General features: G+C 31.6%; 1 protein-coding gene and 1 non-coding gene across 3 annotated transcripts; both read left to right on the forward strand.

Annotated features, from left to right (window-relative positions):
• The first annotated feature begins 1,707 nt into the window (after positions 1-1,707).
• On the forward strand, positions 1,708-12,869 carry LOC108333202 (E3 ubiquitin-protein ligase RGLG4). Of its 2 annotated transcripts, none has more exons than XM_052871105.1 (11): positions 1,708-2,297; positions 9,193-9,277; positions 9,449-9,589; positions 9,678-9,791; positions 10,232-10,329; positions 10,417-10,496; positions 11,645-11,750; positions 11,979-12,124; positions 12,220-12,349; positions 12,435-12,491; positions 12,567-12,869. In XM_052871105.1, exons 1-11 carry the CDS (start codon positions 1,965-1,967, stop codon positions 12,651-12,653), a joined length of 1,377 nt encoding a protein of 458 aa, XP_052727065.1. In that variant the 5' UTR covers positions 1,708-1,964; the 3' UTR covers positions 12,654-12,869. The 2 variants fall into 2 exon arrangements, with proteins under 2 accessions (XP_052727065.1, XP_017424067.1); XM_017568578.2 differs by having other exon boundaries at positions 1,722-2,297; positions 11,979-12,106.
• Positions 12,870-14,717: 1,848 nt separating this feature from the next.
• TRNAN-GUU (transfer RNA asparagine (anticodon GUU)) lies at positions 14,718-14,791 on the forward strand. The gene has a single exon. It is a non-coding gene; the product is annotated as a tRNA-Asn (tRNA).
• The last annotated feature ends 4,026 nt before the right edge of the window (positions 14,792-18,817 follow it).

Genomic DNA, 18,817 nt, shown 5'->3' on the forward strand with positions numbered 1-18,817 from the left:
CCAAGCTCATTTTTAGCTACAAAATAAGGGATTATTGATGAAAGTACATCAAAGTAGCCAAAAACACAAATATTTAGAAAACAAGACAAAACAAGAGGATTAAACAAGTTATAAGTTAGAAAGGAGTTGATTTTGCTACTAAAATGATGCTTAAAATATGGTATAATTTAGCATTATCAAAATACCTTTTGTCGCGTTTCTCTCGCTGCGTCAAAGGTCACGCTGCCACAGTTCGTCCACCACCGGCGCCTCCATTGTCTCCAACGAAGTCCTTCCTTGCGGCGACACGAATTGGTTCTGTGTAGGTGCAAATTCGCGATTAGGGTTTCCATAGTCTAATTTGGGGATTTTTCTGTAGGTTTCATGGATGAAGTATGAGGAGGTTGTTGGAGATGAACGAACTCACGATTTGGCTCACGGTGGTGATGGTGGGTTTTGGTGGTTCATGGTGGTTTCTAGGATGAGATTGCTGGTGTGAGTGGGTTTTGGCTTTTATTGCAGGTGGTTGGATGATTGATGGAGGCATTGTGTGAGGAGGATGAGATTGTTGGTGTGAGGTGTTTTTGTAAGTCTATAAATTTCTGATGATGGACGAAGAAGATGGGTTCTCAAATTGGGTGGCAGGGCGATTCTCGCGAAGGACGAAGGTGGTCTACGATGGTGTTTTGGGTGGTCCGATGTAAGAAAGACGGTGGTGTTTGGTGGCGTGTGGTGTTTAGTAGCGTGAGAAAGACGGAAGATAATTCAAACTGAACGGTGCAAAATATGACGATCTCGTGGTGGTCGGCAGCGTCCTGATGGGAAAACTAGGAAGACCATACTGCCTCGGTTCTCTTTGAACCGATTTCTAATCCTATATCGTTTTGCCTCGGTTCACAGCCGAGGCATAAAAATATAGACTTTTTATCTCGTCTATACATGCTTTGGATCAAGAATCGATGCATATAAACTAAAATAATTGGTGCCATTGCCTCTAACTACTAGTGTTAGGATTATATTGTTTTTTTTAGGGTAACACAGTATCCAATCTAACGATGAAAAGAGAACTAAAGAAAAAACATTTACATGATAACTTTGAAGCTCTTTATAAGAGAATACTAACAAAAGAAACAATTCAAAACAATGTTTCTCGTTATTGAACTGGAATATAAGTTAAATGACTTCTCTAGATAATCCAAGTCTAAGTAAACTCTATGGTACTAGACGATCTACCTGTATTGTTTACCACATATGCAATGTTGCATATCTTCCGTTGGACGATATGGTAAAATTAGATGGTACCTTTAACAAAGTTTTATTGAGTCAAGTCTCAGTTTATCTATCTCTTTTCATTTTTTCATATTTCTCCTCAACTAAACATATTTATCTGTTATTTTCTATTTATTTATTTATACTCCTTTTATTCTTTCTTCTGTCTAACTTATTATCTGCACTGTATCAATAGAGTATCAATAGAGTATTAAAGTTCTAGAGGATATATAGCTGTTAAAAACGAATATTTGCTTCTTATTCACCTCTCCTAGCCCTGATTGTAATTCATTGTGTAGATCAGAGACCCTTTGATTACCAAAGAAAAGGAATTAAATTTTTATATACTTCTCATTGATTATATACGCACCCTTCAACACGCAAGGTCATTGAAAGGCCACTAGTTAAATTCCTGAGCCTCTTGATTGAGTCACAAGATCAGGAGTACAACTTGTGCAAATCTCCCAAGCAAAAATATAAAGGGAAAAGAATCATATTCCCAACTCATTTTTCTTTATGCTCCTTCAACCCATCACCTTTTTATTTTAGTATATTTTTTTGGAAGAACCACACTCCCAGAACCTTCTTACTCCTTTCCTTTCAAATTAATATAAACACAATACCCAATATTTTCCTCTTATCTTATCACTAACACATACTTTTGTTACATATATATACCTTTAATTCTGTTTTGGAGCAACCTAGTTGAAGATGCCATGGGCAACCTCTTTGGCAAAAATAAAAAGCATAGCACTCATAGTTCAAGCCATGATAAAGGAAGAGGTGGAGGAATCTTCACCACCACAAGAGGTTTACCACCCAATTTTCCATCGCAAATATCTTCCTCCTTGCCACCACCATTATTATATCCATCTCTGGAACCACCTTCTTCGACGGCACCACCACCACCGATGCGATCACGATCCGTTTCCAAGAAACCAAGTTTTCTGAGAGTTGACTCTAAACAGAGCTCTTCAGTCATGGACAAAAAGCAATCTGCAGCCAAAAAGTATGCTCTTATCCGTGACAACTTCTCTACCCTTGAACAGGTATGACTTCATTTTATCGTTCTTATAATTTTATTTACCAGATTAATCTCTTAAAAAATTAGAAAAAAAACATTAATTATAAAAATTATATGGTACCTCTTCTAAAGTGTTTCTAAATACTTCCTGAGAAACACTTTTTGTCTCTCTCTTATTTAATATGGCGTACTCTTTCAACTAAAGTATGTGTGCCTCGCCATGAGATTATTAATGAATTGTTTTATTATAACAATTTAGAATTTCAACGTATTTAAAAGAAATAACGTGAATAATCACAAAAGGTAATTAAAATATTTAGTGATGAATGAAAATTTAGAAAGTTAAGATGATTTAAGGCTTGGAATATTTAGGAGGACAAATTATTATTTTGTTTCTCCCATGGTCATGTTCGAATGTGAAATTTTGAATTAAGATATAATTGACAAATTACAGTTTCAATTTTTTAAATTTATTTATTTCAAATATGAAAATAATGGATAGACATTCAGAGAGAGAGAGAAAAGTTAATAAATTTGAAGAATAATATTTATTCCATAATTAAAGAATATATACGATGTTTTCTGTCTTCAAGCTTCTAGTTTCGCCAGTCGGTTCATTTTCTGAGACTTTGTTATGCTTTATAATATATAACGTCAGAGTTTTTTTTTTTGTCCATATTAATGGATTTTACATTTTGTTTGAAGATAGATGTTTCCCTTCTTTTTTAAAACGTGGCTGAAAATGTACTATTCTCTTAAAGAAAATTTGATTTATATGATTGTTAATAGACATATTCATGGTTGATTAAGAAGCCAAAGTAAGAAGTAGACACGGAAATACAATTGCAAGGTTAATTTCTTAAGTACAATGCAATTACTTTCATGATGTGGTTCAGTGTATATTAAAAAAATATCTCATTTATAATGACATTTGTTTATCACAAGTCATATTGTTTTCATGTGAAAATAAATATGTAAATTTATTTGAAATTGAAAATAATCCGTATTGAGATTTTCTTACTTTTTATATTATATGAGAGGATTCAGTTTTTCTTTATACATTTAGTTTTTTAATTTTATCTTTTAATAAGGAATTGATTTTTAAGATTTATCATTCCCAACTCTTACATTTTTATATTTTTAATGTGATTTCTAGTCATTACTTCATTCATAAAAATAAGATTTATTAGCAAATATAAATTAAAAGTTTGAAGATAAAATAAGTAAATGATAAAGGAATTAAATTTTAATCCACCTAAGTGTTACAAATATTAATAAGAAGATATAAGATTGATTTAGGGATGGGTTTGGAAGGAAGAGTGAAAGAAAATTCTTTTCAGTAACATTTTGATATATAAAGTTGGTTTGATGAAAGAATGCTGGAAAAGGTTCTGGGTTTAAGAACTTACCATTGTCAATTTTTTTTATTGTTATTGAATAGCATGATAATATTATAATTATAATAATGATAAGAAGTTAATTTAAGTCTAATTCAACTTTATTGGTTTGTGAAGTGAGTTTTGTCCTCACTTATATATTATGAAATCGTTTTTATCTTTAGTTAATGTGAAATCTCTAACATCCCTTATGTTAAGATATATGCATATCGAACATAACACTAAACAATAATGGATGGTCTAATAATAGGTGGGTGGAGCAATATACCAAACAAACAACAAATTTCCAAATAACAAACGGTACAATAGGCTGAACAAAAAACAAATTTCGCTAGGATAGGCTCTAACTCATTACTTTAATACAATATTAAGAAATAAACTTTAAGCCTAATTGTACTCTACAAAATCAGCTTGTAAGGTGAGATTTTCATCCACTTATATATTATAAAATTGTTTATCTTTAGTCAATATGAAATCTTCAACGAAGACTAGGCAAAATCAATACAATAATTAATTACAAAAACTTGTAATTTAAACATATTTAGTGTTGTAAAAATGAGCCACATAGCTCGGCCTAGAACGGGTTGGTCACTTAGTAAGCCAACCTAATCCAGCTCACTAATTAGCAAGTCGAAAAAATGTTAACCCAACCTAGCCTACCATGGGTTTGGTAGATTAAACGAGTTGACTCGTTAACTCACTTAATTATAAGTTTTTTTTAATTCTAAAAAAGTTAGAAAAAATTCTAATTCAAGTCTAAATAAATTTCATTCCAAAATAATGTTAAACTCAATAGACAAATAAAAATAAAAATAATACAATATAATCCAAAATCATCTTAAACTCCAAATATAATACAAAAACAAGCAATAAAACAAAACAAATAAATGTATAACATTAATCATTTTTGTCCCACTTAGATTAAAGTTTTGAATTGATAAATCTACAATATTTTATTCTCTTCAAATATGTTTTTCTTTATCTCCATCTACAATGTTTTGTTCATTTCATTTCATTATGGGTTAGTGAGTCAACTCGATTCACCACGAGTTCAATTTAGGTAACATTTCAAAATTTCAAAATTTTTTTAACTCAACTCAATTCAAACCCAAATTTAAACCTATAGACCAAGTTGACTCATGGATTTCATGGATTCCAACCTATTTGACAACACTAACCATATTGCTAGAAAACCTCCCAAATATAAGGGCTAAATAATTCCACCAAAGAAAATCAAGACCTGGTATTAATATCCATGTTAAGTAAAATATCATTCCATTGTTTTATTTTTTTCTCTAAAGTACGAACAATTTGAAAATTCTTGCATTCATTTCATTTACTTACATTAGAACTAGTGAATCACATCCCAACCACAACAAATTTCAACCCTTTGAATGTGGAAGTTTTGTAAACTAAAAAAAAAACAAATGAGTGAATGAAATAATAAATTCACTGATAAAATTACTCACACAAACAGAGAACCCTGGACAATCTCTAACAGCAGCATCACCATTACAATTAATATAAAACATGGTTTAGATTTTTCAAAGAACCTTAACAATTTTAGGTTTTTTATCCTTTGAACATGGATATTAAAGAATTTTAGGAATTCCTCGTTAGTAAACTTATTTGTTGAATTAAATAAATAAAGTATGTTACTCTTATAACTAGGAGTCATAGTATTTTCTATTCTATTTTACTTTTCAGTGTTTTGTCAACTTATAATGTTAATCATTATTTAATGTGTCTACTTGAAAGGTTATATTATTTTGAATACTATATAAAAAAAATTCTAACAGTAATATCAAATTTAGGTTTATTTTGATAATTGGCTCAGACAAAAACAAGAATGTTCAATTGTGATAAAAATTAAAAAAACAATTAGAATGAGATAAAGTATGTTGGGATGGGTGACAAATTCAGATGGAGTAAATCATGTCTCAACTTATGGTAAAAGTTCAACTCACATTCTATAAAAGATTGTTAAAAATTTAAGTATGGATTGAATGCCTTCATTAAATAAAAATTAAAAATTGAATAAAATATGAAGAAAAAAATTCATAGAGATACTCTAATTGTTTTGAATTGTAGATGATGTAATAATATCTATATAGTTGACCCATGACTTATTGAGTTTCCGACGTCCAAAGCCAACATACACTTGAAAAAAAAAGACAATATTAAAAGTTCAAGCATAAATTAAAAATCTTATATTAAATTAAAAATCATAAACCTCAAACTAACAGTCCACAATCCCATAGAGTTAAACATTTACACCGTGTAATAAATAACATTGTTTCTTGGGAACAGCCAATTTAAGACTCATTTTATCTTTAATCTGACGAAAGCATCTATTATGCAATGCATATTATCATGTTTTCCTTACTGTTTTAATAATTTGGTAGAACTTATAATTTCTAATATGTCTTTATTTATTCCTTAAATTAAAATATTTTAATTTTTCTTTTATTAGAAATTATAACAAAATCATAGGTATTCATGACTTCCACGTTATGCTACTTTCTAACAATCGATATCTATCATATTAATTATATTGCATTGATTATATCTTCATATATTATATCATCTCTATCCAACCAAACATTTTCCTTTTTTAAAGTTCTTTGTCGTTCAAGAAATTAGCAATTTTTTCCAAAAATGAGTTACCGATGGAATTAGTTATTCATTTTGGTCACCTATAATTAGTTATTCATTTTCATATTAAAGTGCAACCGCTAATTTTCCATTCAGACATCTTCTTGGAATTTTCAGAAGTTATACTATTATACTTCTCCCTTATTCTTTTTATATTTTTATTGCATAGATATTTTAATGAATAAAAATAATACAAATATATGTTTAATGTCTCAATAGGTCCTATTTTCGTCCAGAATCTCAAATAGGACACTTTCTTTTTTGGCGTCTCAATTGGGTTCTTAGTTTTGTAAAATTAAATCAATTACAAGCTTACCGTTAAATTGGAAAAACGACGTTTAATATTGAATTACGGGGCATAAACAATATATTATTTAATTAGATGTGACATTATAAACGTGTTTGAATTGTATTTTGTATTAAAAAAAGATTGCAAACAGGGGAAATAAGGGGAAATCAGATTTACTTAAAGGGCAAAGTGGGCAAAAGAAAAGAAATTAAGTGCAACCAGCAACTGAGATATCAATTTGAAGCTCAAAAACGGAAACAAAAATCAAGATCCCAATTCAAACATTGCAATTTCAATTACACCAGAGAATCCCTAATTTCCCAATTTCAGCAAAACTTAATCTCCAAAATCAGATAACAAAAGGAACCCTAAATCGCAGAGTCAAGAATTTCCCAATCACAACTCGTCGTTGAAGTTGTCATCGCCGGATAAGGCAGTCACTCGCCCTCGCTGTTGTCGTCGGAGATCACTCCTGACGCATTGTCGTCGTCTTCTCTCACCACCGCGACGCTGTTCGCACATAGGCTCGGTCAGAACTGAACCCACATCCACCATTGCAGGTTGATTCGAAGGAGGAAAGATTCCCCGACCCCACTGCCCAGAAAACGCCCACGCACAGAGCATTGCCGAGACGCCATCGCTGTTGCACCCACACCGTGCCATGTGGAAGGGTTCACGTCCTAGCCACCGGTAAGCTTATCCCCTACCTACAAAACCCCTAGCAGAACCAAGAAGAAGAGATGAAAGGAAGACGTCTACTCTTCCTACTCCGCGAGTTCGAACAAGGTCGAAAGGAGGAACAAGCTCTGAAGCGAAACACGCCACTGCCGAAAACGACAATCAGATCTTCTCCCCACAAGGCCGCAACCATGGTACAAAGAATCGATAAGAGGAAGAGGAAAAATTTTTCTGCGTGCACCGCCAGACTCCCATTGCTGGAGTTTTTGGTTCAAGAAAAGAAAGGTGCTACCTTAGCAACTTTCTCTCGGTGGAACAAAGAGAAAGGGAATGCCACATCAATTAAAACTATACCCTTACTTAAATTTTATTTTCCTAATGTGCACTCTATTTTTTAATTCAAAAATTAAAAAAATACATTTCACACACCTTTTTAATGCCACGTCAATTAAAACTATACCATCAGCGTGCCACGTATTACCTTCCTTAACGTCGCCTGATCAATTTGATGGAAAAACCCTATTTAATTTAATTTTACAAAAATAAGGACCCAATTGAGACGCCAAAAAAAGAAAGGATCATATTTAAGATTCTGGACGAAAATAGAAACCTATTAAGACATTAAACCATACAAATATAATTTCTGTTGTAGAAAAGTAGTTTTATTAATTGTAAAACAAATGTTTAATCCATATTCAACCTATATAGCTATAGATGAACAGTAAATGTGTCATTGGTCATATGAAATAAATAATCATCCATCTCAAATTCGAAATTTTAATTTAGAAAGTTTAATTTTAAAATCTGTTTATGAATTTTGTTGAGATAATATTATTAGAATCAATTATTATATTTATTTTAAAATCTAAAATTCTTCATAATTTTATTTTCAAAATAAAGGTGAGAAGAAGAAAATTGTATTTAAATTTCATACTCATCTTTAAAAATAGAGATATAATAAAATCCGTAAATGTTGTTCATCGTGGGAATAACGGCACTAATTGACCTCAGAGTCATTGCATGGTACACACCATCTTGTGCAGGTCAAGCGTCAACCTTACTACAAATATATTACAGACACTGTTTTTCCAGCTTTCACACACCAGTTTGCAGGGATATATGGTTACCAATTGAGGTGGGAGTTGAAATGTTAAGTAAATATAAATAAAAAACTTACAAACTTATTATTTTCTTTAAGATTTTGAATTGAATATGATTAATTTATTTAGTGTTAATTCTTTTTTTATAGTGTTAGAGATCTCATCCTATTTGTATTATATAAGTGAAGGGCAATCTTCATTTTACAAATAATAATTTTATGAAGATTAATTAGACTTAAAATGACTATGAAAGATATTTATATTCTGCAATTATGGCTAAAGCTGTCATTACATGCAAACAAATCTTCAAACAAATGATACCAAACAAAACCAATTCCACCAAATATATTGGAGGAGAAATCACAATTTTTTTTATCGATAAATATTAATTATTAGTATTTTTGTTAAAAGAACTAATCTTATAACTCTTAGTGTTAGTTAGAAAATTGAACTTGTTAGGAGTATCCTGAGTCCAACTTTATAAGAGATTGACACTCTACTTTTTCATTTCTCTCCAACGTGGGACTTAGATTCACACTTGGATTCCCAACAGATCTTACACTGATTAGGATAATCAAATTTACACATAAGTGAAGAAAATTTTCATCTTCTAAACTGGTTTTCAAGTGAAATTCATAGGAATTAAAGAGTTTGAATTATATTTAAAATCAAATATCACGTAGAATCAGAGGGTGAGTATGTTAGAAGTGTTTGGAAACAAGAATACTCTTTCCAAGAACTTTGTAAATGTTAAATTGAGCGAATTTCATGAAAATTTGTTATCCCTTTTAACTTGTGCAGGTGACAACGGCCTTGAGGAAAGAAGGATTAGAATCCTCAAATCTCATCCTTGGAATTGATTTTACAAAGAGTAATGAGTGGACTGGTATGTGATAAAAGATGAACAAGTGTTTAGACAAGTGATTTCAGGGTTTATATGAAGCATGATTTGAGAACTAAAATTGGCCAAAGATGGTCTTCTTTCGTGATATATTATGGGATTCCGTTTGCTTATATAATTTCTTTAATTTATGAAATGATTTCTTTGTGAATGAAGGCAGAATCTCATTCAATAAAAGAAGCCTGCATGCTATTGGAACTACACCTAATCCTTATGAGAAGGCCATCTCTATTATTGGCAAGACTTTGGCTCCCTTTGATGATGACAACTTGATTCCATGCTTTGGCTTTGGTGATGGTAATGCCTAATCCTTAAGCCACACCAATTATGAACCAAGAATAGTTTTTCAAGCTTAACATTTACCTCAACTTCTATCATGATGCAGCTACTACCCATGATCAAGAAGTATTTAGCTTTCACAGTGATCATTCACCTTGCCATGGCTTTGAGGAAGTCTTGGCTTGCTACCAGAAAATAGTTCCAAACTTGAAACTTTCAGGTCATTATCATCTTAATCTTGTAGTAGTGTTGTTCTTGATGATGTTACTGCTTCTATGCTAGAGAATTTGTGGATAGTTATAACATGTTAGAACTCCAAATGAGTTGAAATGTTTGAATACTAGTAAAGTAAAACAAAATGACAACAATTATTTTTGTTTACATGGAACAATTTTCGAACAGAAGCATATATAGATAACACTTTTTGTCTTGATTAAGAAAAAAAAGTTAAGTTGATATATAAGGAAAACAAAAAACCTCAAATTTTAAACTTTTAAGGTTTTGAGTTAAATATGGTGTCATGATTTGTAATATGAATAATTGAAAGTGAATGCACTAGTCTATAAGGTCTAACATTGAGTTAAAATCATTTTGTATCCCTAATTAAATTGGTTAAGATTCATGGCTGAAGGAATGCTTCCTTTTTCTTTTTGTCTGAAGGACCAACTTCTTATGCTCCTGTGATTGAAGCTGCCATAGACATAGTTGAGAAAAGTCGTGGCCAATTCCATGTGTTGGTTATAGTTGCTGATGGCCAGGTATTCAATTAAAGTTGCCTTCATGTGTGTTTACTATTATTAGATTTAATCTTAAATCTTATTAGCATAAATGTGCTTGATTTTAAGGTTACAAGAAGTGTCAACACTGGAGATGGAGAACTAAGTCCGCAGGAAGAGAAGACAATTAAAGCCATAGTTGATGCAAGGTAGATATAACTCAATCAATCCTTGTGAAGAATATTGTTTTTATAATTGAAATGAATTCACATCATGCTAAGATAAAACAATCTCTCTTCTTCTGTATCACAACCCTCACTTTCCTCACTCTAAACCTCTAATCTTAACTCTCTTCTTCACTTACTTTGACCTCCAATTTTTCTATTAAAGTTTTGGTAGTTTCGGGTGTGATTTTAATTTTGGCATTCTGAATATATTTCAGATTTGGTCAATCCAAAAGTATTATTGATACATTTAACACATAAATATATTCTAAATTCATCAATCCGAAAAATATTTTTAAATTTAGAAATACATTTCAAATTAGATTATCCTAAACATGTTCTGAAACATGTATTTTAAATTATTCAATTCAAAACATATTTCTGGTAGTGGGTGGTGGATTTGGCGACGGTAATACAGGGGGCGGCGGAATCTAGCGGTGCACCGTCGCTGGGAAACAAGTGCTGCATAGGAGAAAGAGAGGGTAAAACGATAACTTGATGCAGAAGAAAAAAAGGAGGTGCAAGAAGTAGAGAAGCTGATAGATTGTGAGAAATGGACCTATAAAGTATAATATGCTTAAATGTTGAGTCCAACCCACGTATATTCATTAGAAACGGTTAACAATTCAACCTACATTAATTTTCCTAATTTTTTATGAAAACTGCACAACAATATTAGTGAAGTAAGTAAATGATGTAATTCTTTTAATATAAATTCAATGTTTCTACCTCCCAACCAAAATAGTAAATCACATTGATAAAATATGATAGTTAAATAATATTAAACTAGATAGATGACTTAATCATTTATAAATTCATGAGTTATTAATGTGAAAATCATTTAGAGACTTCGCCAAATAGTTAGTCTAAAAAATTATTGTCATTTTTGGGGAAAAAAAAATAAACAATTACATTTAATTTTAAACTTCTTAATTCGCCTTTAACTTGAGAATATTCATACGATCAGTTTAAATAATTTCCCAAATTTACTAAAGAAGTTACTAATGGTGGATTAGTTCATTTTCTTTATTTAGGATCTTAAAACTCACAAGAGTTGAATAGTTAACTCGAGAGTTTCATCACCTTGATTATATGATATATATTATTTATTTATTTTTTATTTGTGATACCAGTGCATATCCTCTTGCAATAATTCTAGTTGGAGTTGGTGATGGACCCTGGGAAGACATGAGAAAGTTCGATGACAGGATACCTGCACGCGATTATGACAATTTTCAGGTATAACAATACCTATTATCAGCAACAAATATTTAACGCATAATTATGTTGTTAATTTTCTAAATAGTTTTACTTGAACCTAGGTATAATTCCTTTAAGATTTCATTAAATATAAGAGTTTAGATAAAAATTTCTCAAATTTAATTATTTTCAAATAATTCAAGGATTTGGAGCTGAATTAATTAATGATTTAATTATTGAAGCAGATTTTCCCTTTGTTGTGTGCAGTTTGTAAATTTCACGGAAATAATGTCGAGAAACATAAGCCCATCGGAGAAAGAAGCAGCTTTTGCTTTGGCTGCTCTCATGGAGATTCCATTCCAATATAAAGCAACGATGGAATTTGGAATACTTGGGTATGATCATAAACAGAGGTTAATAAAAGAAATGAGCTAATAACAAAATATGCAGTTTTTGTTTGAATATGTTATGTTTGATTGTGTATATTTTTTGTGGTTTTGGAGAATAGACGTGTGACAGGAAGAGCCAAGAGAATAGTTCCAAAAGCTCCTCCTCTACCATATTCTAGGCCTACACCATCACTAGCTCGTCTTCCCACCACTGCACCACCTTCCTCCACTGATGACAACAACCAATCGGTATGTTTTAATAACCTTAAATACATAAACATTACAATTGAGGTTCTTTTACGATTGATTTGGTGTTGTATCTTCTGTTCTACAGGTTTGTCCTGTTTGTTTGACCAATCCAAGAGACTTGGCCTTCGGGTGTGGTCACATGGTGAGTTATCATTATTTTTATTTTTTTAAATTGATTTAGTATTATTATTATTTATACAATATTTTGGAAAAACAGACTTGCAAGGATTGTGGATACAAGTTAACTAATTGTCCCATGTGTCGAGAGAGGATCACTACTCGTCTGAGGGTGTACAGTGGATGATTGTAAGTGATAAAAATGAAGCACATTATTAATTACATAGTTTGCATTTCCAATTAACGTTCATGGTGTGGATAACAGTCTAAAAGTGAACATATATGCTTTATGGATGTGTGGAGTATGAATTGGCCTCTTTCTCTGTATATGTATTACGTTAATTGCATTTCTCTCTCTTTGAGTTTGGTTAAAAAAAAATTAAAAGTAAGCAACTTTAATGTTTATAGTTTTATCAATTATTTGATTTTCATTTACACATTAAAAAATAATTTTAGTTTACCTTTAGTTTATCGTCCATCTTTTTAATAGACATGCTAATATGATAAATTTATATGTAAAATTAATTATTAGTTTTGTAAATTCAATCACTTTACATAATGATGTAATAATATGTTAAAAATAATATTTGAAAAACGTATGGAAAACAAAACACTTAATCCGAACACCTCTTTTGGGAATTTACTATATTAATCAGAATTTAATTAAAAAATATATAAAATATTTTTTTCTTTCAACAGTGCATAAGAATATCATTCAATCACATAATACGAGATTATGGAACTTTTCTCCAAGACAGATGGTTAAACAAATATTTTAGATGTGTCAAAATCTTTATATAGATGTATAAGAAATTTTGGAGTTATCAAATATATAAAATATATTAAAATTTTAAAAAAAATAATTCATATTATATATTAATTTATATAAATATATAAAAAAATTGAGGGACTAGCCCCTATCCGCACCAGGGTTTCAGCAACTCCTGCACAAAGTGGCCCATGCATGCTTGAAAGTCCAAGTGTGTTGTATTCTAAATCTCTATTACAATATTATAACAATAAGCATGTTATTTTTTGACCGTTTATCATATAAAATCTTTAAATAATACGTAAGAGTTTTAAAAGTTGAAAATATAACTTCGTATTTGTTTAAAAATCAATTTCTTTATATATAGAAAGATAAGATTGTTATGACTTGATTGTGAATATAATCCAAACATATGAACTTGACATCTCTTAAATATAAATGAAAAACATATATTAATAATATATATATATATATATATATATATTAATAAATTGATTATGACTTGTTTTAAGGAGTCTTATAAGTAATAATTATTAGTTTTCATACTTAATATTTTAAGTATTATTAATTATAATTATTAGTTATAGTATTTTATTTCCCATTTTAAGAATTTTTCTTGCAACGTATATTGAATTACTAAAAACAATGAAGCTTATTAACTATACTATATTTACATAATTAAATGTTATCTGTGTTTAAATTTGTAATTTTCTTCTCAAAAAGTAAATAATAAGTTTACTTCAAATAAGAATAAAAACAAACATTTTAATTAAATTTAAAAGAATTAAAATCGGTTATAAACTCGTTTCAAGAATAAAAGCAAATTTTTAAGAAAACTGGATATTTAATTTAAAAAACATGTTATCTTTACTACCTAATAAATGATAAACTGGGCACCATACATGTAATCTTCTAGTGTTTTATATATATATATATATATATATATATATATATATATATATATATATATATATATATATATATATATATATATATATATATATATATATATATATATATATATATATATATATATATATTTAACTTTTAGTATTTTCTACCATTTTTTAATGCACGTGTCTTATTCCTTTTAAGAAGTTTAAATTTGTTTTATAATTTAAATACTTTGTCTCTAAACATGCCATATTACTTCTGATTTTACCTCCTGCTAATTTATTTTATTTTTAATATGTTTATTTAATATTTTGTTTTAATTATATATTTGTATATTATTTTGTTATTCTATATCTCAACTATAGTTTTATTTTATTTAAATATAGTTACAATATATACACACAAGTTTTAAAAAATGTTATAAGAATAAAAACCAGTATTTTTAATTAAATTTAAAAGAATAAAAATACTTTAAAGACTTATTTCATGAATAAAAGTAAATTTTGCGAAAGAAAACTGTATACATAACATGGAAAAACATTTAAATTCGCAATTAGTCAAACATGCTAAAAAGTCTCATTGATCAAAGCTGGAATAGCTCAGCTGGTTAGAGCGTGTGGCTGTTAACCACAAGGTCGGAGGTTCAAACCCTCCTTCTAGCGTATAGTTTTATTTTTTAATACTTTTAGTATTTTCTACCATTTTTTAATGCACGTGTCTTATTTAAGTTGAAATTTGTTTTTGTCTCTAAACATGCCATATTACTTACGTTTTCAGCTATTGCTAATTTACTTTATTTTGAATATGTCTATTTAATGTTTTGTTTTAATTTACAAATTTTATATTATTTTATTATTCTATATCTTAACTATATTTTTATTTTATATAAATATTATTTTGGGTGTGGAGGTCGAAATCAATAGTTTAAGTTGTGTTGAGTGGTTGTCTTGGATTTAAAAGTTGTCTAGAAATCTATGTAAGGTTGAATCGATAATTTTGGTTGCTCGTCAAAATCTTTTCAAGGGTATTTATAGGAGACACTTTGATGTCAATGTCTGCAAAACATTGAGAGTTCAAATATTAATGTGCAGTACATGCATATCACCTACCTTCTTACCTCGAACTTGTATTTATAGGTTTTAAAGTTGACTTTTGATCAATATTGGCCTAAAAATGGTCTAATTGTAAATAATTTTGCTTTACCTCTTAGTTGATTAACATTAGAGTTAATTGTGTTTGTTCATGCTCGACCGATCCTAAGATAGCTTGTTAAGTGGTTGACATCAAAGCTAATCGATCGGTCTACAACTGACCGATCGGTCTACAGCTGAACGATCAGTCTGTGGTTGATTGATCGGTCATACAGTACACGTGCCCCCTATTGAGACCTCGACAAGTGCACCGGATCGTTCAAGTAATAAACCGGTAAGTCCGGAAATCGTTTTCCCAAGAGATTTGTTTTGATTCACAGATTGATTAAAATTTACTAATTTAACGAATATTAAATGTAATTTTGAAGCAAACTTAAGATTAGCATACAGATGTAAAATAAAGTGGTAAAAACAGATGAATTAAAGTTCATTGGGGTTGAAATTCAAGTTCATCACTCCAGTAATTTTCTACTAACACAATTCCTTAAAATTAAGCATCGACATTCTAGGCGCATCCATCCCTTGATCCCTCAGATGACAATTCAAAATCACTCAAACTAAATTACTAATCCCTTAGCTAATTTAGTTATCAGATTTGCCTTAAACACAATGTCACAGATGACTAAAAATTCCCTCCTATGTTTAGGACTCGAAATCCTTTAGCAGTTCTATCCTAGGTCCGCGGTCTCATACATTTCCCAATGATTTAATCGTTCAAATAGCTCAGATTCCCATCGTAGGCATGAATAATAAAGATAAAACATTAAATTCATACAAGATCATGCATTAATAGAGAAATTACAAAGAGTTTCATAACTTTACTCTCAACCCCAGTGAAATGGAGTTTTAACTACACATATACATAATAGAAGCGAGAAATGATGGATTGGATGGTAGAAATTGGTGGTTTTCCACCATGGAAGCACTTGGACAGCAGCTGGACGTCTCCCCTGGTCTCCTCTCCGTCAGAACTCCTCCCCTCCGAACTCCCCTTCTGCCTCTGGATTCTGGTTTATAAAAAGAAGGGTCCAATAATTGAGTCACAGGTGTCTCGCTGGGCGAACGTCCAATCGCTCGCTGGACGAGCGTCTTAGCTGGACGTCTTGGATGAGCGTCCACTCTCTGAGCGAGCGTCCTCTGTGCTCTGGACGAGCGTCCACTTTCTGGACGAGCGTCCACTGATATTCCTCGCTTGGACGAGCGTCCTTGTGCCCACAGGTCGACGAGCGTCCGCTTGCTATGAAACGAGCGTGCGCTCGCTGTGTGACGAGCGTCCTCTTGCTGTTCGATGAGCGTTCGTTCTCTGGACAACGAGCGTCCGCTCGCTATGAAACGAGCGTGCGCTCGCTGTGTGACGAGCGTCCGCTCACTGGGCTATGAGCGTCCGCGCATCTTTCTAAGTCGCGCCCGGCGCCCATTTTCTCGCACTCGGGCGTGAGCCTCTCTGTAAAATCGCGCCCGACGCCCTTTTTCTCACGCCCGAGCGTGAAACTCTCGGCAGAACAGCGTCCACTGAGCGTGGTCCAAGTCTTTGATAGTATCCAATCCTTATTTTACTTCGAAATAAACAAACAAAAGCATCAAAAAACATTTAAACTGTAAAAATTATACTTATATCAATAATTATATACTTTTCATGAGAATTAACACTATAACTTACTCAAAAGCACAACAATTTAAGCAACAAAAACAAGTAAAGGTTACATCTATCAAACTCCCCCAAACTTATATATTTTCATGTCCTCATGAAAATAAACAAAAACAATAGAAAAACGAACCCAACAAGGTAGTTAGTATTCCATCACATAATCTATGTCACAAAAGTAAGGATTGTACCTACACCTCCAAATATTCAGATCAAATGTTATAACTTCTATATTGACAAGTTCTTGAATCCAAAATGATAAGATAACCAGAAAAAGAATAATACAATTATGCTCAACCAGTGTTTATCTCAACCTGCAAGTGTATACTCTCTAATTCACGCTCAGAGTGTCATCAACTACTTCATCAACTTTTGCAAGTCATCTCATAAACAATTCACACATTCTGATTTAAATCAAAAGGACTTTCTCAGGTTATAACTTGGCTTGGCTAGAAGAAACATGGTTTTATAGGGAAACAAAACAACACTGAAGAAGAGGAGAACAAGAACATAACACATTGAAACTTATTTATCAACTTCCTCTTCATTCATCACATAACACATTTTCTGAATTTTTCTCTAACTTGAAATATTAATTTTTTTTTCATACAGTTTAAGACTCAACTGATTATGATTTCCCCCAAACTTAATATCTACCTACCTCTTGACAAATATGTTTCTTGTTCTCTTCTTCTAGAGTGTTGGATAAGGTAGATTGTTCTGTAAGAAGCTCAGGGTTCACAAAAAAAATATATAAATAAGGCTCAAACAGGGTAACAAAGGATGGATATTCACATATGGGTAGTCATCTGGCCAAGTAGTTAATTTCAAAAACAACAACTGCCTTTCTCATTTCTAAACCAGAATGCATTTGTAATAATAAGAATTATGCAAAAACTAAATTCATAGCAATAACCACTGCTCAATTGCTTTAAAAGTTGTCTTAATACACTCATGTATCCAACTTCTGGGTCACAATCACTCAGATTCAAGAACGAATCATATATAATCATAACACAAGTTCTAAAACTCAGATTTTGCAATAACAATCTCACAATCATGCCAGTCATCATGGACAGAATTCAAAATTCAAAATCAAAATTCAAACACACATTTCACAATCAAATCCGTGCAGAAACACAATTCAATCCACACAACCCAACAGATTCAGATTCAATCCACACAACCAAAAGAACTGAAAACATAAATAGATAGAGTTAGAAAGCTGGGTTGCCTCCTAGTAAGCGCTTGTTTAACGTCTTTAGCTTGACACTACGTAGCTCTCTGTGGTTGAGCCAATGGTTTGAAATCATCCTTCATGAATATTATATGCATGGAATAAGAAGAAGGACTTATTCCTTTCAGATCAGAATTTGAACAACCTACAGCTCCTTTGTCCACTTTCAATAATTCAATCAATTTTTCTCCCTCCAGAGTGGATAAAGCATTACTGATGATCACAGGTTTATTGTCATCTTTGTCAAGAAAAGCATACTTCAAATGTAAGAGTAGCAACTTCAAGTCCAACTTCTTTTCTTTTTTCTCTTCTTCATCAGATGGAATCTCCTTCAAAGTGTAAGACCCGTGAATTTTAGGAAGGTGGGACACGGTGGGTACCCACCTTTTCATTAAATTGGGGGAGCATTATTGAAGGGCAGAGAAGAAGCTGAGGAAAGGGGGTTTTCATTTTGGCATGGGAGAGGGAGCGGGAGAGCAGCAGGGGGAAGGGAGCCCTTCCTTCCTTCCGTTTCCAGCCAACCAAAGAGCACCGTGGAAGTTGCACCAAATTCAGAAGAGCTGAGAGGAGGATCAGAGGTTGGGTCGCGGTGGCTGGTTCAGTGGCGCAGTGGTCGGTTTGGCGGAGATGGAGCAAAAAGGGGGTGGTTATGGTG

The sequence above is a fragment of the Vigna angularis genome, chromosome 11 (assembly GCF_016808095.1).
Source record: "Vigna angularis cultivar LongXiaoDou No.4 chromosome 11, ASM1680809v1, whole genome shotgun sequence".
Classification (NCBI taxonomy): domain Eukaryota; kingdom Viridiplantae; phylum Streptophyta; class Magnoliopsida; order Fabales; family Fabaceae; genus Vigna; species Vigna angularis.